This window comes from Balaenoptera borealis, assembly GCF_965194805.1.
Source record: "Balaenoptera borealis genome assembly, chromosome: 3".
Lineage (NCBI taxonomy): Eukaryota > Metazoa > Chordata > Mammalia > Artiodactyla > Balaenopteridae > Balaenoptera > Balaenoptera borealis.
The window spans coordinates 77,329,227-77,351,320 of record NC_138866.1 but is presented as its reverse complement, the minus strand read 5'-3'; the positions used below and the strand labels follow the sequence as shown (position 1 = coordinate 77,351,320).

The window sequence follows — 22,094 nt, the reverse complement described above, 5'->3', positions numbered from 1 at the left end:
CAGACTTTTGAGTGCCATCCAGGCCCTTCTGGAGCCAGCTTCCTACTTGGAGGCAGGCTCTCCGGGTGGCAGGAAAAAGACCGCTGTGCTCCTGCAACATGGATTTCCAGTACAACTTTAAGGTTTCAAATCCCCAGTGAAATGCAGACTGCAAGTGAGGGACTACCTAGTCGCAATTTTCCTAAGCCGGTATTTCCTAGCCAGTCTTGAACGTTGGGACGGGCCCACATTTGTCTAGAACGTGTTGGTGGGAAGGGCTGGGTAGTGGAGGAGAGCCTAGGCCTTCCATTTGCTTATGAGGGGCTGTGACCAGAGATGGGAATGACTCAGGAAATAACACTCTGTGGACACATCTCTTGGCCAGTTGCAAGCGTTTTCTTCACATACACCTTTAGTTTAGAATCACCCAAATGCTGAAATCCTCCGGTCTAAGGCATGCCTCGGCAGTGAACAGCGGATCAGCCAGGGTCTTGGCAGGAACTCAGCTCGGAGGATTCCAATGAAGAGAGTTTAAGGAAGGGACCATTACAGAGGTGTGAGCAGGGAATCAGCAAAGGAACCTCAAACGCAGCAAGGGGCACACTCCACGTTCAAGGCCACGTACTTGCTGTCTCCCTGTCGGCCATACTAACCCCCTGGTATCCATATGCCTCCTTCATCGCCTTCAGGTCTTGGTTATAACGCTACCTTGGTTAATGCTGTAACGCTTCTCATCATCATTCCCCTCCTCCTCCCCCATCTAACTTTTTAATATATCCTAATATCATCTGATATTTTTAGATTTTAATTATTTATTATCTGTATCTACCCACTACAATGTGAGCAGAGATTTTTGTCTGTTCCATTCATTGCTATCATCCCAGCACCTGGAATACTGCCTGGCCCAAGGAAGAGGTTCAGTGAATCTTTGTTGAATGAGTGAATGAATGAATACTAATTGTACTTATTAGAGCTCAAAGAATTGTCCAAGATCCATCTTTCTGCTTCAACTTGCGGATCACACTCCTGCCCTTTGGAGGGAAGCCTCTGAAATGCAATAGAGCTTGTATCTGGCCACAAGAGGGTGGTGTTGATCAGCTTTTCGTTTTTTTAGGAGCCTTCTGAGACCATTTCACCCTCTCCTCCTTAGACCCCCAAAAGAAAGCGTGGAATAGTGTTATGTCGGCAGCCAAAGCAAACATACAGTATGTCTCTTCCACCCTGACATCGCTGTGCAAGTGAAATTCAGTTAAAACCTTTGTCAGGAATGGTCTTAAGGAGAAAAGTCAGCAGAAAGCAAGAACCTCAGGAATGCACAGGAGGAAGGAGCTGCCAAACGAAGGACCCTCCACCATTGAGCTCTGGTGCCCAGTAGACACCACCAGCTGGTCACACAACCTCGTGTTTTGTGCCACTTCCTTCTACCTCCCTTCCCTTTCTTTTTTTTCCCCCCTTCCCTTTCTACTGCCAATGCCCAGTTGGCTGTACCCGCAAAAAGAGCTCTCATAATACAGGTCTAGGCTCATGGTTGTTACCCTCCAGATGCCACAGAAGGGAATTACAAATTCTTCAAGGAATCTTTGTAAAGACACTGTTCTTGGGGCCATGAGGGATGATACAGAATCAAGGGGTCAGAAGCCCTGCCGTCAAGACACACAGTAACAACACTACAAGGCACAAGTGGGCAGGGCAGTAAGGGAAGCCCAGAGAAGGTGCCAGCAGCATTCAGAAGAGGGCAGGTGGGGCTGTCTTGGGTTGGGAGGGGTCAGAGGAGGCATTATGGGAGGGATGGCATTTGAATTACGATTTGAATTTATGATAGCACTTGAATTTTAGGGTAATTTTCTTCTCAATTGAGAATGAGTAACCATCCGTGGACATGTAAAAGGTCAGCTTTTCAGGATATCCCACTCCTGTAAGGCCTAGCATAATACAAAATAAAAGGGCTTTAGGGAAGATAATGTGTTGTTATCTTCCCTAAAGGACACACAGACCAAATTCACAGACCAACACAGTGAACTCTGATCAAACATATATTTTATTTGAAAGAGAGACACTCTGGAGAAAAAGCGAGGGAGGAGAATGAAATGAAGAGGTCAGATGTCAAAGCAGCAGCTCTGAGTCAAAGCTCCACTTCCTTTCTGGCCCATCCCCCAGTTGGGGCCACAGCCATGCCCCCCTCTCCACTTGGGTGCAGTGTGAAGCCCCCAGGTCACTCCAGACTAATGTGGTAGAAGTTCTTCTACCTCTAGAGTGAGGAAGGGAAATAAGATGTCCCTCAGCCTCTTCAAGGTGTCTCTGCTCATTACCATGGGCAGAGCATCCACAAGGAGGTCTGGGTTTATGTACTGCAGGTAGAAAAGCACATAACCCAGCAGCCTAATGAAGATCATGACCATGAAGACAAGATACCTGAAATGCCTGCAAAGAGACATTCATCGTTAGCACGGGGGAAAAAGATAGCCCAGGATCCAGCCGCAGGAGGTGAACTTCACACTTATAAATGACTGATGAATTGCTTTCTTCAGGCCAACCCGATGGGGAAGTGGGGAATGGAGACACAAAGGGTGAGGGTAGGGGATAGGTGATAACAGGAAAATATTGATGTGGTGGTAAGGAATTGAATACAGCCCTCCTGACATTTAAGCCCTCCAACAGAGTAGATGTCCACATAGAAGAGTTGAAGGTGCAGAAGAATAAGACCTTCCAGGTACTATATACGCAGGCCTTTGTGGAGGTTGTCAGGAAAGGTCCAGGACTGTCACACTTATGAGTCTCATGATCAGTGGCCCTCTTCAGGCCCACTATAGAAAGCAGTTCTAGAACTTGAAATAAGTCTGGGCCATCTCTGATATTAACATCCACATAAAATGGTTAAGGTTGATTTTTTCTAAACATCAAGTACCAAAAGAAACCAACTTAAATAATAATAGATTGTGTGTGTGTGCGCACCTGTGTGTGTGTGTGTTTTCTTGTATACACCCAAGAAAATTCCACCTGGAAAACTAACCTAAGGCTTTCAGTCTTTAACTATACTGGAATGGCATAAATTGAAGCTTTTCGTTAAAGTGCCATATGGAGTATTTTAGAGTTAGTCTCCTTGTTTCAAAAATTAAGAAAGAAAAGGCCTGGAGAGTTCAAGTAATTTTTTTTAAAAAAATTTTCAGCCTGCAATAAAAGAACTAAGAAAATTAATGCACCCTTAACTCTCTTTCCGGCAAAGAGGAGAGCAGACTATCAGATTTAGGATCTGAAAAACAGAAAGGGGCCCTACTATGGGTTGTAAGAATGGAAATTGAAACAAAAATGCAACCAGCAAGCTTCATCTTGAACTTCTCAAAAATAGCCACTTTCTCCAGCCACCAAGTCCTGTATAACTCTGGTTTTCAGAAAACAAGGAAGGAAGAGTTAGGATAAATCTGGGGCTGCCTGATATTTTCTGGTTGGTGGCTATGTTAATCCTCACTCCATATGCCCTTACCAAGTTACTTACTTCTACGGAGTGAAGGTGACCTAGACCAGGAAAACAAAAAACAAAAAAACCCCAAGATTCTACCACTTACCTGCTGTACCAAAAGATTCTCTTCTGTTTCTTAATGATGGTCTTCTCCTGTGAGAAGCAATAAAAGCCAGAGGTGTGCCTGTTTATGTGCTCACAGAGAGGCAGTATAGCAGGGTGGCTAGAGAGCTTGACCCAGAAGTCACTGGCTCTGCCACGTCCTAGCTGCCATGGTGTGAAGCAAGGTACTGAGCCTCATTATTTCCTAACTCTATTTCCTAACTCTTCGCTCTTCCTGCCCCCTGCACCCCCCCCCCCCACCATGGCAGGGGGCAGGAGGAGCAAAGCCAGGGAAGGAAGGGATAGAGGAAACTCCAGTTTGGGACAAGGAAGACTTACCATGTTGCTTTGGATGGTCTCCACCAGAACTGACCCCGGTTTCACTATTTGGGAGGAGTTGTCCTGGGCTTTGAACCTGGGTGAGAAAGATCAGATCCAAGAATTAAGTAACATAGTACGTGGGACTGATGAAAGGTGATTTTCTAAGTCATGCAACGTCTATGATTTATTTCCTAGATTCTTGATAACATTCACAATGTACAATATTCAAAATTTATAATTGGTCAATGTACAAAGAAACAAGAACTTGTGGTCCATTCTCAAGAGAAAAGACAATCAATGAAAAGTAACATGACGCAACCCTGATGTTGGATTCATACTGCAAAATGTCTGTCTTCTGGTGGCAGTTCAAACCTCAGTTTGAGTCTGATATCCTCAGCTGGGCTGTTCACAGAATGCCCTGGGCATGCGTGGTTTTGGAGGTCAGCCTGCGATTTGGGCCAAGTTTAGACAAAATCTGAGACTCTCCATCTCTGGCTCTCTGTTTTTTATCCAGCAGTTTGACTACCCCAAACTCTGTCCTCTATTTTCTAGCCCAGAAAGACTAAGTTTTCTCAAGGTATTTTAGTTGACCCTCACACACCAAGTTTAGCTTGCCCTCAGGCTAAAAGTGATAAAATGGGGAAATCACCTCCTGCCTTTCCCTTCTTCCAAGTGTCAACCACCCTCCAGAATCTGCTCGGTTTTATTCACTCTCCAGTGCCTACCAATTGTCCGTTCATTTCTCTTGTTTTGTTGTTCAGAGTTTAGAGCTGTTTCCTGCTGGAGGGTCAGATCCAGTAAAAACTTACTAGGCTTTACATGGGAATCTTTTTGTAATCATCAAATAGAGAAGAAAGGGGAGAAGAGACACAGACTCCACGTTCTGGCCATGATGGAATAGCTTGTATCAGGCTAGTCCAACTCTACAAGCAACTATAAAAACTGGACAAAATACATAAAAAAGCCATTTGAGTGCATTGAGGAATGCAGTCAGAGGACGAGGGGATACAAACCCTGAGCAAAGTGAAGCTTACTGAGGTAAGCTCCTCATGCGTTCAAGGGTTTCCCCAAGGGCACTTGCCAATTTGTGGTACAGGGAATAGAGTCCAAGGAGCAAGTGGCAGCATCAATTGGCTGAGGAGACAGGGCTTGGAGTTTAAGACCATAAGGGGAAAAATCCAAGGAAGTGTTGGAGTCCTGAGTCTATCTATTCAAACTGTTTCAGCTTCCTGCCCTTGGGTGAGTCATTCATCAATTCCTTTCTTTTTGAGGGATAGTAGTACATGAATTTTCAACTGTGCAGAGGATTTGTGTCCCTAGCCCCCAAGTTGTTCAAGTGTCAACTGAATCTATAAACCAATTGTATTTCTATATACTATCAGTAATCCATTAGAAAATCAAATTAACAAATATCTTATTTACAATAAAATCAAAACTATCAAATACCTAAGAATAAATCTGATGAAAGATGATAAAAGATGCACAAGCACAGTACAGAAAACTATAAAACATGTTTATGACAAATTAACGAAGATCTAAATACATGGAGGGATAATAATGTTCATGGCTTAGAAAACTCAATGTTGTTTAGATATTAATTAGCCTCCAAATTAATCTGTAGATTCCATGTAATTGCAATCAAGATCTCAGCAAGTTTTTTTTTTGGTAGAAATTGAAAAACTAGTTTTAAAATTTATATGGAAATTCAAAGGGCCAAAAAGTAGGGACTTCCTTAGTGACGCAGTGGTTAAGAATCTGCCTGCCAATGCAGGGGACACAGGTTGGATCCCTTGTCCAGGAAGATCCCACATACCGTGGAGCAACTAAGCCTGTGCGCCACAACTACTGACCCTGTGCTCTAGAGCTTGCAAGCCACAACTGCTGAGCCCACATGCTACAACTACTGAAGCCCACGTGCCCTAGAGCTTGTGCTCCACAACAAGAGACGCCACCGCAATGAGAAGCCCGCACGCTGCAATAAAGAGTAGCCCCTGCTTGCCAAAACTAGAGAAAGCCCGCGTGCAGCAACAAAGACCCAACACAGCCAAAATAAATAAATAAATAAATAAATAAATAAATAAAATAAACATTTAAAAAACAAAACAAAGGGCCAAAAATAGCCAACATAAGGGTTCTGTCTGTCCGTTTTTTTTGTTTTTTGTTTTTTTTTTAGTATAGTTTTTAGGGCTTGTCATCATTGGTGGATTTGTATTTTGGTTTGGTTGCTCTCCCTTTCTTTTTTTTTTTTCTTTTTTTATTACTTAAACAATTTTTTAATTTTTAATAATTATTATTTATTTTAATAACTTTATTTTATTTTATTTTACTTTCTTTTCTTTTCTTTCTTTCTTTCTTTTTTTCTCCTTTTTCTTCTGAGTCATGTGGCTGACAGGGTCTTGGTGCTCTGGCCGGATGTCAGGCCTATGCCTCTGAGGTGGGATAGCTGAATTCAGGACATTGGTCCACCAGAGACCTCCCAGCTCCACGTAATATTAAACGTCGAGAGCTCTCCCAGAGACCTCCATCTCAATGCAAAGACACAGCTCCACTCAACCACCAGCAAGCTACAGTGCTGGACACCCCATGCCAAACAACTAGCAAGACAGGAACACAACCCCATCCATTAGCAAAGATTTTAGGCAGCAGAGGCTGCCTAAAATCATAATAAGGTCACAGGCACCCCAAAACACACCACTGGATGCGGTCCTGCCCACCAGAAAGACAAGATCCAGCCTCATCCTCCAGAAAACAGGCACCAGTCCCCTCCAGGAAGCCTACAAAACCCACCAGAAAGACAAGATCCAGCCTCATCCTCCAGAAAACAGGCACCAGTCCCCTCCAGGAAGCCTACACAACCCACTGAACAAACCTTAGCCTCTGGGGGAAGACAGCAAAAACAATGGGAACTACGAACCTGCAGCCTGTGAAAAAGACCCCCAAACAAAGTAAGTTAAGCAAAAAGAGAAGACAGAGAAAAACACAGCAGATAAAGGAGCAAGGTAAAAACCCACCAGACCAAACAAAGGAAGAGGAAATAGGCAGTCTACCTGAAAAAGAATTCAGAGTAATGATAGTAAAGATGATCCAAAATCTTGGAAATAGAATGGAGAAAATACAAGAAACATTTAACAAGGACCTAGAAGAACTAAAGAGCAAACAAACAATGATGAACAACACAATAAATGAAATTAAAAATTCTCTAGAAGGAATCAATAGCAGAATAACTGAGGCAGAAGAACAGATAAGTGACCTGGAAGATAAAATAGTGGAAATAACTACTGCAGAGCAGAATAAAGAAAAAAGAATGAAAAGAATTGATGACAGTTTCAGAGAACTCTAGGACAACATTAAATGCACCAACATTCGAATTATCAGGGTCCCAGAAGAAGAAGAGAAAAAGAAAGGGACTGAGAAAATATTTGAAGAGATTATAGTTGAAAACTTCCCTAATATGGGAAGGGAAATAATTAATCAAGTCCAGGAAGGGCAGAGAGTTCCATACAGGGTAAATCCAAGGAGAAACACAACAAGACACATATTAATCAAACTATCAAAAATTAAATACAAAGAAAAAATATTAAAAGCAGCAAGGGAAAAGAAACAAATACCATACAAGGGAATCCCCATAAGGTTAACAGCTGATCTTTCAGCAGAAACTCTGCAAGCCAGAAGGGAGTGGCAGGACATATTTAAAGTGATGAAGGGGAAGAACCTACAACCAAGATTACCCTACCCAGCAAGGAACTCATTCAGATTTAACGGAGAAATTAAAACCTTTACAGACAAGCAAAAGCTAAGAGAATTCAGCACCACCAAACCAGCTTTACAACAAGTGCTAAAGGAACTTCTCTAGGCAGGAAACACAAGAGAAGGAAAAGACCTACAATAACAAACCAAAAACAATTAAGAAAATGGTAATAGGAACATACATATCGATAAGTACCTTAAATGTAAGTGGATTAAATGCTCCAACCAAAAGACATAGACTGGATGAATGGATGCAAAAACAAGACCCGTGTATATGCTGTCTACAAGAGACCCACTTCAGACCTAGGGACACATACAGACTGAAAGTGAGGGGATGGAAAAAGATATTCCATGCAAATGGAAATCCAAAGAAAGCTGGGGTAGCAATTCTCCTATCAGACGAAATAGACTTTAAAATAAAGACTATTTCAAGAGAGAAAGAAGGACACTACATAATGACCAAGGGATCAATCCAAGAAGAAGATATAACAATTGTAAATATTTATGCACCCAACATAGGAGCACCTCAATACATAAGGCAAATGCTAACAGCCATAAAATGGGAAATCGACAGTAACACACTCATAGTAGGGGACTTTAACACCCCACTTTCACCAATAGACAGATCATCCAAAATGAAAATAAATAAGGAAACACAAGCTTTAAATGACATAATAAACAAGATGGACTTAATTGATATTTATAGGACATTCCATCCAAAAACAACAGAATAAACTTTCTTCTCAAGTGCTCATGGAACATTCTCCAAGATAGATCATATGTTGGGTCACAAATCAAGCCTTGGTAAATTCAAGAAAATTGAAATCGTATCAAGTATCTTTTCTGACCACAACGCTATGAGACTAGATATCAATTACAGGAAAAAATCTGTAAAAACTACAAACACATGGAAGCTAAACAATACACTACTTAATAACCAAGAGATCACTGAAGAAATCAAAGAGGAAATCAAAAAATACCTAGAAACAAATGACAATGAAAACACGACAACCCAAAACCTATGGGATGCAGCAAACGCAGTTCTAAGAGGGAAGTTTATAGCAATACAATCTATCTCAAGAAACAAGAAACATCTCAAATAAACAACCTAACCTTACACCTAAAGCAATTAGAGAAAGGAGAACAAAAAACCCAAAGTTAGCAGACAGAGAGAAATCATAAAGATCAGATCAGAAATAAATGAAAAAGAAATGAAGGAAACAATAGCAAAGATCAATAAAACTAAAAGCTGGTTCTTTGAGAAGGTAAACAAAATTGATAAACCATTAGCCAGACTCAGCAAGAAAAGAAGGGAGAAGACTCAAATCAATAGAATTAGAAATGAAAAAGAAGAAGTAACAACTGACACTGCAGAGATACAAAAGATCATGAGAGATTACAACAAGCAACTCTATGCCAATAAAATGGACAACTTGGAAGAAATGGACACATTCTTAGAAAAGCACAACCTTCCGAGACTGAACCAGGAAGAAATAGAAAATATAAACAGACCAATCACAAGCACTGAAATTGAGGCTGTGATTAAAAATCTTCCAACAGACAAAAGCCCAGGACCGGATGACTTCACAGGTGAATTCTATCAAACATTTAGAGAAGAGCTAACAACTATCCTTCTCAAATTCTTCCAAAATATAACAGAGGGAGGAACACTCCCAAACTCATTCTACGAGGCCACCATCACCGTGATACCAAAACCAGACAAAGATGTCACAAAGAAAGAAAACTAGAGACTGATATCACTGATGAAGATAGAGGCAAAAATCCTCAACAAAATACTAGCAAACAGAATCCAAGAACACATTAAATGGATCATACACCATGATCAAGTGGGGTTTATCCCAAGAATGCAAGGATTCTTCAGTATACGCAAATCAATCAATGTGATATGATACACCATATTAAAGAATTGAAGGATAAAAACCATATGATCATTTCAATAGATGCAGAAAAAGCTTTCAACAAAATTCAACACTCGTTTATGATAAACACCCTCCAGAACGTAGGCATAGAGGGAACTTACTTCAACATAATAAAGGCCATATATGACAAACCCACAGCCAACATCGTTCTCAATGGTGAAAAACTGAAAGCGTTTCCACTAAGATCAGGAACAAGACAAGGTTGCCCACTCTCACCAGTGTTATTCAACATAGTTTTGGAAGTTTTAGCTACAGCAATCAGAGAAGAAAAATAAATAAAAGGAATACAAATCAGAAAAGAAGAAGTAAAGCTGTCACTGTTTGCAGATGACATGATACTATACATTACATTACTATACAACATTGTGACAATGACTATACTACCCAAAGCAATCTACAGATGCAATGCAATCCCTATGAAACCACCAATGGCATTTTTCACAGAACTAGAACAAAAAATTGCACAATTTGTATGGAAACACAAAAGACCCTGAATAGCCAAATCAATCTTGAGAAAGAAAAACGGAGCAGCAGGAATCAGGCTCCCTGACTTCAGACTACACTATAAAGCTACATTAATCAAGACAGTATGGTCCTGGCACAAAAACAGAAATATAGATCAATGGAACAGGATAGATAGCCCAGAGATAAACCCACACACATATGGTCACCTTATTTTTGATAAAGGAGGCAAGAATACACAATGGAGAAAAGACAGTTTCCTCAATAAGTGGTGCTGGGAAAACTGGACAGTTACATGTAAAAGAATGAAATTAGAATACTCCCTAACACCATACACAAAAATAAACTCAAAATGGACTAAAGACCTAAATGTAAGGCCAGACAGTATAAAACTCTTAGAGGAAAACATAGGCAGAACAGTCTATGACATAAATCACAGCAAGATCCTTTTTGACCCACCCCCTAGAGAAATGGAAATAAAAACAAAAATAAACAAATGGGACCTAATGAAACTTAAAAGCTTTTGCACAACAAAGGAAACCATAAACAGGATGAAAAGACAACCCTCAGAATGGGAGAAAATATTTGCAAATGAAGCAAATGACAAAGGATTAATCTCGAAAACGTACAAGCAACTCATGCAGCTCAATATCAAAAAAAACAAACAACCCAATCCAAAAATGGGCAGAAGACCTAAGTAGACATTTCTCCAAAGAAGATATACAGATTGCCAACAAACACATGAAAGGATGCTCAACATCACTAATCATTAGAGAAATGTAAATCAAAACTACAATGAGGTATCACCTCACACCAGTCAGAATGGCCATCATCAAAAAATCTACAAAAAATAAATGCTGGAGAGGGTGTGGAGAAAAGGGAACCCTCTTTCACTGTTGGTGGGAAAGTAAATTGATACAGCCACTATGGAGAACAGTATGGAGGTTCCTTAAAAAACTAAAAAGAGAACTACCATACGACCCAGCAATCCCACTACTGGGCATATACCCTGAGAAAACCATAATTCAAAAAGAGTCACGTACCACAATGTTCATTGCAGCTCTATTTACAATAGCCAGGACATGGAAGCAACCTAAGTGTCCATCGACAGATGAATGGATAAAGAAGATGTGGCACATATATACAATGGACTACTACTCAGCCATAAAAAGAAACGAATTTGAGTTATTTGTAGTGAGGTGGGTGGACCTAGAGTCTGTCATACAGAATGAAGTAAGTCAGAAAGAGAAAAACAAATACCATATGCTAACACATATATATGAAATCTAAAAAAAAAAAAGGGTTCTGAAGAACCTAGGGGCAGGACAGGAATAAAGACACAGATGTAGAGAATGGACTTGAGGACATGGGGAGGGGGAAGGGTAAGCTGGGATTAAGTGAGAGAGTGGCATGGACTAATATATACTACCAAATGTAAAATAGATAGCTAGTGGGAAGCAGCCGCATAGCACAGGGAGATCAGCTCTGTGCTTTGTGACCACCTAGAGGGGTGGGATAGGGAGGGTGGGAGGAGATGCAAGAGGGAGGAGATATGGGGATATAGGTGTATGTATAGCTGATTCACTTTGTTATAAAGCAGAAACTAACACACCATTGCAAAGCAATTATATTCTCATAAAGATGTTAAAAAAAAAGAAAAAAAGAAAAATAAATAAAATAAATATTAAAGAAAAAATAGCCAAGATAGTCTTGAAGAACAACAAACCATTGCAGGACTTAAGCTATGGTAAATCAAGACTAATTATAAAGCTATAGGAATTAAAACATTGTAGTATTGGCACAAGAATAGAGGCTTGGACTAACGGTACAGAATAAAGTATCCAGAAAGAGACTCACACATATACGTCACCTGAAATAAAACAAGGCACCACTGAAAATGCATGCTCTTTTAAATAAATTGTGCTGGGCCAACTGGCTATGCACACACACAAAAGAATGAATCTTGATCTCTACCTCACATCATAGGAAAAAACAAATTCCAGATGAATGTAAACCTAAGAGTCAAAGGTAAAACAAACAAAAAAATTCTAGGGGAAAGCATAAGAGAATAGTTTTAAGACCTAAATAAAGCACTACACAAAAAAAGAAAAAAATTGATGGATTAGATTTCCTTAAAATTAAGAAAGTGTTTGTCAAAAAATTCTATTAAGAGAGTAAAACAGAAATGCCATAGAAATGACTGCAATAGCTATATCTGACAGAGGACCGTATGAAAAAAAATAAGGAACTCCTACAAAGCAATAAGAAAAAGACTGACAATCTCTCAAATATAGGCAAAAGATGTATTATAAAAGAGGATATACAAACTTCCAGTAAGCATTTGAAAAGATATACAACATCATTAATAATCAGTAATGAAATGCATCATTAAAATCAAAATTAGATATCACTACACTCTTGCCAGAGTGGCTAAAATTAAAAAGACTGTAAATACCAAGTGTACATGAGGAAGTAGAATAACTAGAACTAGTATAGATTCTTGTGGGAGGAGATGTTGGTACACCCACTTTGGAAAACTGTTTGGTTTTGTCTAGTAAAGCTGAAGATATGTATACTCTATGACCCAGCAATTCCACTCCTTGGTATAAAACCGAAAGAAATGAGTGCATGTGTCCACCAAAAGACATGCACAAGAATGTTTATAGCAGCTTTAGTTGAATAGCCCCAAACTGGAAATAACCAAAGTGTTAATAAATGGCAAAATAGATAAATTGGGCCATATTCCTACAATGCAATACTATACAGCTATGAAAAGGACAAACCACAGGGGCATGTAGCAATGTGGATGAATCTCAGTGAAAGCCAGAGATGAGAACATATTGAATTTACATAATTTTCAAGATCATATAAAACCCATAAAAATGATAGACATCAGAATTGAGGTTACCTTTGCAAGGAATATTGACTGAGAAGAGGGCACAGGGGAGACTTCTGGGATACTTGAAATGTTCTGTATCTTGTTCTGAGTGATATTTAACACACCACTTAAGATTTGTGCACTCTATGTATATTACATTATATAATACATAACACAATTAAAAAGTATAAGCAAACAAAGGAAAGTGTGGCCAGTCCTAAACCATACAAGTCTATGGTTACAGATCGTCCGTAAATGGGTATCACTGGGGCCCCCAGTCAGTGTGGTGGGTTCACCATGTCCTGGGAAAAGGGTCAGCACAATCAATTTTCAAGAATTACACTCAACTGAGGACACAGGAAAAGAACATAAAAAGAGAGACCAGTTGCCGAGAAAGGCGAGAGAGAAGCCTGAATGCCGATGAGTTTTCAGTACAGAACATGTAGCAGAAGTTGACAAGGGTAACTTGGTGGTGGCTATTTATAGTGACACGAACTGGTCTGAGAAGTACTCTGCCCTTCAAAGACCGCCCGGAGACTGTAACTTCAGCCCATTTTCCCAAACTTACACTTCTTTTTCAAGAAGCAGCACCTCCTTTTCCTTTTCCATCTGCCTCAGAATTTCCTGGTATTTCTTCCCATGGAAAGAAAAATATATTGATCATAATCAAGAATTTCTGTATATTTCATTTCAATGTCACTGATAAAAAGCTTCTCCCAAGACTAACTCCTAATATTCCAAATGGTCCATGCATGAATGTGCACACACAACTAGAAAGATGTTCTAATAAAAATTAGGAGATATTAGTCACTGTATGGATACACATGGAAAAAAAGAAAAACGAATTCTCTCTTTGGAGCCTGCTTGGATTCAAATCCCAGCTCTCACACTTACTACCTATGTTTTCAGAGCGCATTATCAAACTCCTTTGAACCTGTGTCCTCTTGATCATAATGATATCATCCCCAAAGAGTTACTAGAAAAACTAATTGAGAAAAATACTGTATGTTGATTGCTTAAAAATACTGTATGTGCCAGTGCCCAGCACAAGATAAATCCTTAACATACGTCTGTTTTGTTGTTGTTGCTACTGCTGGATAAATGGCATTTTCCCCAGTGGCAGATTTTAGCCTTAATGAGAAACCGAGGTATCCATGGCATTGGAAAAATTCTGCCTCTACTCTGACTTTTCCTCAGAGGCAGTGTACCTTTATGTAGTGGGCCTGGTCCTCACAGAGCTGATACACAGATTGGTAGTCACTCTCTATCTAGAAAGAAAAGAGAATTAACAAATTTCATGGATTAAATCGCAACCAACCAAGCCTTGGCTACTCCCAACTAGAGCACTGGATATTTGGCTGGTTATCTAGCAACTTCTTACTAGGGAAAGTAACCACATCACAAAGTGGTGATCTCATCATTCATGGGCAGGGTCTAATTTTGAGCAAAGGATGTTGTTTGCCTAGGTTCTCATATGCCTCTCAGGTGAGACATCAGGAGATGTTTCAGGGCACTTAAGTTTGGGCTTCAACAATAGTATGTAGTATTTGAGGTCGAGGGGTGTTTAAGAAATGGTAAGACCAGTACTTTTAATATAAACTTTCTTTCCCTTCACCTGCAGGTGAATCAGAAATTCTTGCTCCCTCCCCTCCTGTGCCTCAAGCTGTTCTGTTTCTAAGACCTTTGGGGTTCTCGCCCATCTGTATCCTGAACACATCCTCAATGGAGGAGACTGCCTCTACCTTGACCAGTTCCTTCTCTTGATTTGCACAGGATTCTGTTGACTTTTGTAGTCTCACCTATGGAAGACAGTGAGTGACAGCAAAAAGTTGATAGCATTCTTAGTGGAAGGCAAATGGGTAATATTCATCCTCCCTCCAGGCTGGCAACGAGCATGATAATAATGGCTATTATATAGTGAGGACAGACTATGACAATGTGGAATGGGCTATTATTGGCCCCATTTTACAGGTGAGAAGACAATGGCAAGGAGAGGTTAAGTGCATAACTTGTTTAAAAGTCACACAGTGGGGGCTTCCCCGGTGGCGCAGTGGTTAAGAACCCGCCTGCCAATGCAGGGAACACAGGTTCAAGCCCTGGTCCGGGAAGATCCCACATGCTGCAGAGCAACTAAGCCTGTGCGCCACAACTACTGAGCCTGCGCTCTAGAGCCCGCGAGCCACAACTACTGAGCCCACGTGCCACAACTACTGAAGCCTGCGTGCCTAGAGCCCGTGCTCCGCAACAAGAGAAGCCACCGCAGTGAGAAGCCTGTGCACTGCAATGAAGAGTAGCCTCCACTCGCCACAACTAAAGAAAGCCTGCATGCAGCAACGAAGACCAAACGCAGCCAAAAATATAATAAATAAAATTTATTAAAAAAAAAATCACACAGTGGCAGAGCTGATGTTTAAGCCTTGGTCGTCTGACTGACCAGTCTGTGAACCTAATCACCCTCCTTCCTCCAGTCTTACTGACCAAAGTACCAGCCCCTTCCTCCACCTTGTACTCCACAGGGTGCACTAACATGCCGCCTCAATCACAAAGCAAAAGAGAAAACCGCCTCTTTTTCAGAGAAAAAGAGGACAGTAGGGCTCTGGCATGGTGGGCTCAGCCAAATTGCCATATTTGCCACATAAAGCTGCAGAAAGCCTTTCAGTAGGATTTCTGCCCTCTTTTGGGCATCCAATTCATTCATTCATCCAACAAATATTTACCGGGCTACTACCATGTGCCAGACACTATTCTAGGCACTGGGGAAATAGGAGTGAACAACACAGACAAAAATTCATGCCTTCATTGGGTTTACATTCTGGTAGAAGAAAAAGATCAAATTTTTTAAAATTCCTTGCCCTATAAGCCATGGGTTGGAAAATCAGGTGCACTACTTGACCTATCCCTGTGTAATTGTGGAAGTTAGTATTCTCTTCTTACTTGACTATCTGTATTTGTGTGTCATTTAGATCATAAATTTCTTGAGGGCAGGTCCCGATGGGCATTCAGAACGTGTGTTCTACTGACTAATAGATGATGTCTCTGGAGCAATTCCTTCCACTTTGGTGCCATTGCAGTCACCTCTGCCACGAGTGTGACTGATAAAGTTATGAATGTCACCCAGGTCAGGGGGTAAAGCAGAGGGAACAAAGGACATTGGCTCACCTCTGTGAGCGCACAGACAGACTTAGCCTGGGGGAGTCCTTGGAAGCCGTTCCTCCCCAAACTTAGAACTGACACAACAGCTCCCAGAAAATCTGTAGCTTTGCTTCTCTACTCACCTTCGATTCTGCCAGCATCTGCTTTAGGGCTTCTTTATCAAGGCCAGCATTCTTAAATCTCTTTGAAATCTGAAATACCAACCCACAAATTGTAAACTGAGTAAGGCATCCAGACATGAAAATGTGGGATAGAGTCAGACTTGAAGGTCTCAGAACTGCAGAATGGTGATTAATTATTTCAGATCCCAGATGGAAGCTCGATAGAAAAGTATCTCCTTCTCCCTCTGGAAGCTGCCTGACTCCACGCCAGCTGGACAGACCTTTCTGTCCCCATAGCCCATGAAAAGTGCGGCACAAAGGATGTGAGGCAGGTGGGGAGAGAGGGAAGAGAAACTGGGGTAGGGTAGTTGGGGGAGGGAGGGACAGTTCTCTCCCTCCACAGTCCTTTAGCCTTCCCACCCCAGATCTGTAATTCCCAGAGGACAAAGGGTGGTATCAATTAACCAGAGTTTGTTCTAAGAGATTTGGAAGGTGGAGTCGGGAGCAAGCATACACTTTGGCGGTTGCTCCTCCTCCTGTCTTTCTGACTGGAGAGTTTAAGAAGACGACGACTCTATTGGGATTCCTAAGAAATGAGTCTCCTTTCAAGGGTGGACTTATCCTGGGACCCCCAAAAACCCAGGGCCCACCTTACCTTCTTCTGCAGCTCTACCACGTTCCTGCTTAGAATCTCCTTATTTTTTTCCTGGGGAAAGAAAGAGGTAAAGGGAACAAACCCCACTCTGCTCTCATACCCTCCCACTCACCGGTCACTGAAATCCCATCTGGGCGATGAGGGTACCAAGGGTACCAAGTGGGAAAATTGCACTCTGGCCCCACGCAGGGGATCTGGGAACAGAGCCCAGGCCTCGCCCCTGTGCATCATTCCCAAAGTACTCTGTTAAACAGCTGTGATATCCACAGACACAGCAGTGATGGGCGATGATGGTGCCCTGGGAAAGAGAGAGCAGCGGAATGCGAGCAAAGTACATCTGACAGTCCTCTTCTAGACGCCTCCTTACCAGCTTTGCTGTTTCTAATTCCAGATCCCGCAGGGCTTCCTCCTTCTCAGATATGATGTGGCTCAGCTCCTCCCTCTCTCTGGCTTGTCCTACTGACAGGGTAATCTCTCTTTCCAGACTGAAAAATAGTGTCACCCAGGTGTGGCTCAGTCCTAAGGAGGCTGCCAGGACCCCAGCTTGGGAAGCTACAGCCAATGCCTCAGGGAGCCAAAGGGACTACCCAATGCAGTGACAGTAAAATGTCAACTTGATGCAGAAATTTAGTGCAAACATCTGTACATAAAACCTTTTGAGGGCACCACTGTTTAGTTTCAGAATTTAAATAACATGCCTAGATTCATGGACAAAGAAGTAAACCTTCCTCCCATCCCCTCTTGATCCCAAGGTACATTCAGATGAGGAGAAGCCCTTCCCCCACCAACTGCAAAGCCTGCCTTTGAATGATTTCTTCTTTCTCTTGAATTTTTTTGTGAAGAACCTGATTTGCCTCATCCAGTCTCTGCAGGTCCTTTTCAAGGCCTGAGTTCAGGTAGTTGAGGTTCTGTTTTATGACTTCTAGTTTCGGTATTTCCATCATCTCCTGCCTGCAGGAGAATCATCTTCATTACCAAACTCAGGACAGGAAAACATATGAGCTGTCATCTCACTTACTCCCCCATCTTCTGTTGTTACTGTGCCTCACCAGCCCTACATTATCATTTCCCATGATAAATTGATTTCTAAGGTGTTTTGCATAAAGTAAATTCCTGGAGTCAAATCACATTTTAATTTTAAATATTATAAATGGAACCTATTAAAACACAAATATTTTGTGAAGCAAAAGAAATATTTTTTTCATTTGAATAATTATATTCTAACTTATTTGTTTTCAAAAAAATGTATACAGAGTATAGGGAATCCAAGCCACACCTATAAAGCATTTAAATATCTGCAAGGGAGAGGAATGTTTTCAGTCTCCTTTTGTTAGAGTCTCCTAAGGAGTTTGTTATACTGAATACCTCCTACCTTAGTCAGGTAGGCACATGGGCTGGGTAGGGGGCAGGGACGAGGGTGGATCTTTTCCCCAAGTAAGACTGATTTGCTTTTGGAGACATTAGCTATCTCTGAAAACACCACTTCTAGTATGATGAAGTCCAAAGAACTAAAACCAAAGTCTTTCCTCCCTAGGAAGGCTTCCAGGCTTAAGGAGGTAATGTCCTGCACAATTGAGGTTTTCTTCCTTATTGGATTGTGGTAGACGCTTTCCATACTAGCTCCTCTTTCTCATTACTTACACATCATCCAATGGGTCCTGTCCAGCTTCTTCCATTGTAGGTCTCCTAAGTTGTTAATACAAACATGTGTTATGGGAAACAAAGCCCCTAGTGTCCAACGTAGTCATTGGCCCAGGAAGGGAAAAGGTTTGACCAGGCAAGACAGAGCCAAGAAGAAACCCATGCCTCCTAGACCCTCTCGTATTTCAGAATCAGTTGCAATATTTTGCTAAATTACAGTAAGCCAGCTCATATCTCTTAAATGAGTATCATAAATGAATCCCACTGGAGTACAGAAATCTTTCTGTTTTCACAATTTTCACACTTTGGCTACCTTTCCCCTTTCTTGCCTGCATTGGCCCAGTCACAGGTAAAGTGCTAGGAGAACGCAAGCTGGTGTCTACTGGCAAACACACTGAGAGTTTATTTCTAACCCTGACCTTCAGGGAGACTTAGGAAAAAGGAATAATAGAAGAGTCAGAGGGTACCAAAAAGTTGGCTGGCTGATTTCTGTTGGTCTATAGTTATCCTACTTTTTAACAAACTCTAGATATTATGACTGGGTTGATCCTGAAACGGGAGCAGAAACAGTACCATGGACAACAGGATATAACTACTGAAAGGAAAAAAACAAACGTTGGGCTCTCAGGGATGGTATCTGCTCCACTGTACCAAAATTAAAGTTCAGGACTGAACCCAATCTAAGAGAAGTAGAACACCAAATCTCCTTTCACATTTCATCTTTTCTTCCTTTCTCTTTTCTTTGAAGCTTTTTTGTTTTAATTCCCCTGTTAATTCCTTCTTCTACCTTCTTTTATAGCCCTCCCTGCATTTTCCTTTTCTATCTACTCTCTTGTGTGTACACAAGGCAACCCAGCCCATGATGATGCCCTCTGAGCTCACCCTTCTCTTCCCAACAGAAAAGAATCTCTGTTAACAACAGAAATCTCTTCTTCTCCCACCGAGATTTCCAACTGAATGTCAGAACTTTCAGAAAAGGTATCTCCTTGATAACTGAATTCTCCACATACAGCTGGTCATGACATCTCTAGCCGGGTGGGGCAGCATGTCATAGTGGGTAGGGGTGGGCGGGGTGGCAGTGACTCTTTGTCATCCCTGTAGGCAGAGTGGGAGCAGAGTTCAAAACTTTAGGACACTTTAATTCTCTGACTGAAGTGCAATAAGATCTATGCAACAAATTTCTGGACACAGTTTAAACTGCTTCTGAAACAGCAATCAGCTCTATGGGACACATTTCTTCATTTTCCCAAATCCATAGACCTAGTAGTCGTTGATGTCATGCTCATTTCCTTCACAATCTCTGTGTGGTATATGTGCAGATTACTGCACTCAAATCCAAACCATGCAAGAGGTGGGGGTAGGAACATCTGAGAGCTGGCTAGGAAGAACCTGAGAGATGTCTTATCTGTGAACAAAGCAAGCCCTCATTCTCCCCAAGTTGGATTCTTGGAGCTGCAAAACAAATTCCTTTATTTTCCCTGAAGAGGCACTGCCAAGTCATTGGGAAGGAAAGTCTGATGTTTCAAAGGTGGAGAGTATGTGGATGTTGAGCAGGAAGGAGGAAAAGAGGAGTGTTAGGCCCACAGACCCAACTCTACCGCCCACTCCTTCAGAATTCTCTCCTCATTTTTTGAGGTCTTAAATTATTGGAACAGTAGATGGGATTTTACATATCAGTGTCACTCTACTAACCAGTTCTGGATTCCTCTCTGTGTTGATGGAGAAGATGAGGCGGGATACAGAATTGGTGAGATATCAATACAGGTGTGTGCTTGGACTTCACATCTTGCATTTTTGTCCCTTACACTCGGTTCACTTCTCCATGATATAAGTCCAACCTTTCCCAGCTGAATTATACTAATCTCGAGTCCCTGAAAAGGCCTTACAGAGCATACCACTGTCTCTCCAGGAAACTGTCTCTCCTACATAATTATCTGTCATAATCTTATCCATCCTTCTCAGTTCAGCTTAAACACTGCTTCTTCTACACTTTCCCAGATACCACACCCCAAATCCTGGCAGAATTAATCCCTCCAACCTCTGTTCTCCTCTTTTGTTATTTTACATTGTTTTTAGGAATGTGCACACACTGGTCTTCATTCCACAATTAGCCTATAAACCTCTTGAAAGAGTGTGCTTTAGTCAAAGCCATTTTGATTTCCCTCCCCAGTTGTGTTCTAGGGCACTACTTGCAGAATTCAATGGGAATGGTGCCCCTGGAGTTGTTCAAGAAGGGGACGACCCTGAAAACAGAGAGTGGAAGTAGGCTGGGGTTAGCCACAGAAAGCACCTGAGTTTTATTCTATCCTGGCACTTTTTAGTTGTGGTACCTTGGACAAGCTACTTAATCTCTCTGAGCTCAAGTCTCCTGATCTGTGAGATGGACATTACTCTTGCTTCACAAAGTTATGGTAGAGATTAAATGAACTAATGCATGTAAAGCTCCTAACACAATGTGTGGCAGGCATAAGTACTTAATTCTCATCCATTCTCCAACACAGTACATGTTTCATTTTCCTATCTCATATTACCTTTGCTCATGGTACATGCTGAATGTTTTTAGAATAAATGAATGAATGAATGACTCATTCCACTCCCTTTATCTGGAACAGGAGTTATCCTCCCTTTCCTTTCAACCCACCTGGGAGATGCTCACCCATACACTCCCATTAGTACACTCTCGTTGGCAGCACAGTGCCCCATGGCAGAACTCTCAACAGAGGGCCACACCCCCAGGAGTCTGATCCACAATCACTGGGGATGCAATTTGAAAGCCTCTGTTAAACATCCCAGAGCAGCAGCCACCTCTGATTGAGAATCAGTGACAAAGACCATATTCTCTCCACAAAACTGCATCCCTCCTTTCTTTAAAGACACCACACAAATTCACCTGCTCCATGAAACCTTCCAAAAATGAACCCTTCTTAGCTTATTGCCCCAAGTAGAAACTTTGAAAGTGACCATGTTTCCCTTTTCACTTTGGTACCAAGAAGCAAAAATGCCACGTTTGAAACCCTCATTTTTTGTGATTGCACTGGACATTGTGGTCTGTGTATCTTTCCTTTGGCCTTGTTCTCCTATTCATATTTCACATGGTAGTGATTTTTAACTTATTTTCCACTATTCTGGATTTAATATAGATATAGTAGTTCCAGGTGATGCAGATATAGGTAAACATAGACATGGACATAGTTATAGGTTTAAATACTATCAAATACATAGAGATCTGAGAGGGGTAGTGGGTTTAAGTGTAGTGGATAAGGACATTAGCTTTGGAATCAGAACAGAGTGACTTTGAACACCTGCTCCACTTTCCAGATATGAGGTCTTGGATAAGTTTTTCAACCCCTTGGGCTTCAGTTTCCTAATTTAAAACTGGAGATAATGCGTACCTATTTCATAAAATTATTGTGAGCTTAAAAAAAGGACTTACCATTTGTTGAGACATGGATGGATCTAGAGACTGTCATACAGAGTGAAGTAAGTCAGAAAGAGAAAAACAAATATCGTATATTAACGCATGTATGTGGAACCTAGAAAAATGGTACAGATGAACCGGTTTGCAGGGCAGAAGTTGAGACGCAGATGTAGAGAACAAACGTATGGACACCAAGGGGGGGAAACTGCGGTGGGGTGGGGATGGTGGTGTGCTGAATTG

The 22,094-nt window shown here is 41.4% G+C and overlaps 1 protein-coding gene across 1 annotated transcript; it reads right to left on the bottom strand.

Moving 5' to 3' along the window:
• Positions 1-1,714: 1,714 nt before the first annotated feature.
• Positions 1,715-21,866, bottom strand: LOC309625502 (transmembrane and coiled-coil domain-containing protein 5B-like). Its single transcript, XM_082385116.1, has 10 exons — positions 17,597-21,866; positions 17,163-17,280; positions 16,796-16,846; positions 16,162-16,230; positions 14,629-14,685; positions 14,095-14,154; positions 13,455-13,519; positions 3,878-3,953; positions 3,543-3,589; positions 1,715-2,400 (listed from the first exon to the last, which is right to left on the bottom strand). Exons 1-10 carry the CDS (start codon positions 17,737-17,739, stop codon positions 2,202-2,204), a joined length of 885 nt encoding a protein of 294 aa, XP_082241242.1. The 5' UTR covers positions 17,740-21,866; the 3' UTR covers positions 1,715-2,201.
• Positions 21,867-22,094: the final 228 nt, after the last annotated feature.

Bases quoted from the DNA above. Each gene is read 5' to 3' on its own strand.
- LOC309625502 (XM_082385116.1), bottom strand. From the start codon at position 17,739: ATGATGGAAATACCGAAACTAGAAGTCATAAAACAGAACCTCAACTAC. The intron at 14,686-16,161 runs GTGAGTAGAGAA...TGTCTTCCATAG, and splicing joins AGATGCTGGCAGAATCGAAG to GTGAGACTACAAAAGTCAAC. The intron at 3,954-13,454 runs GTAAGTTTGGGA...TTTCTCACCCAG, and splicing joins CTGCTTCTTGAAAAAGAAGT to GTTCAAAGCCCAGGACAACT.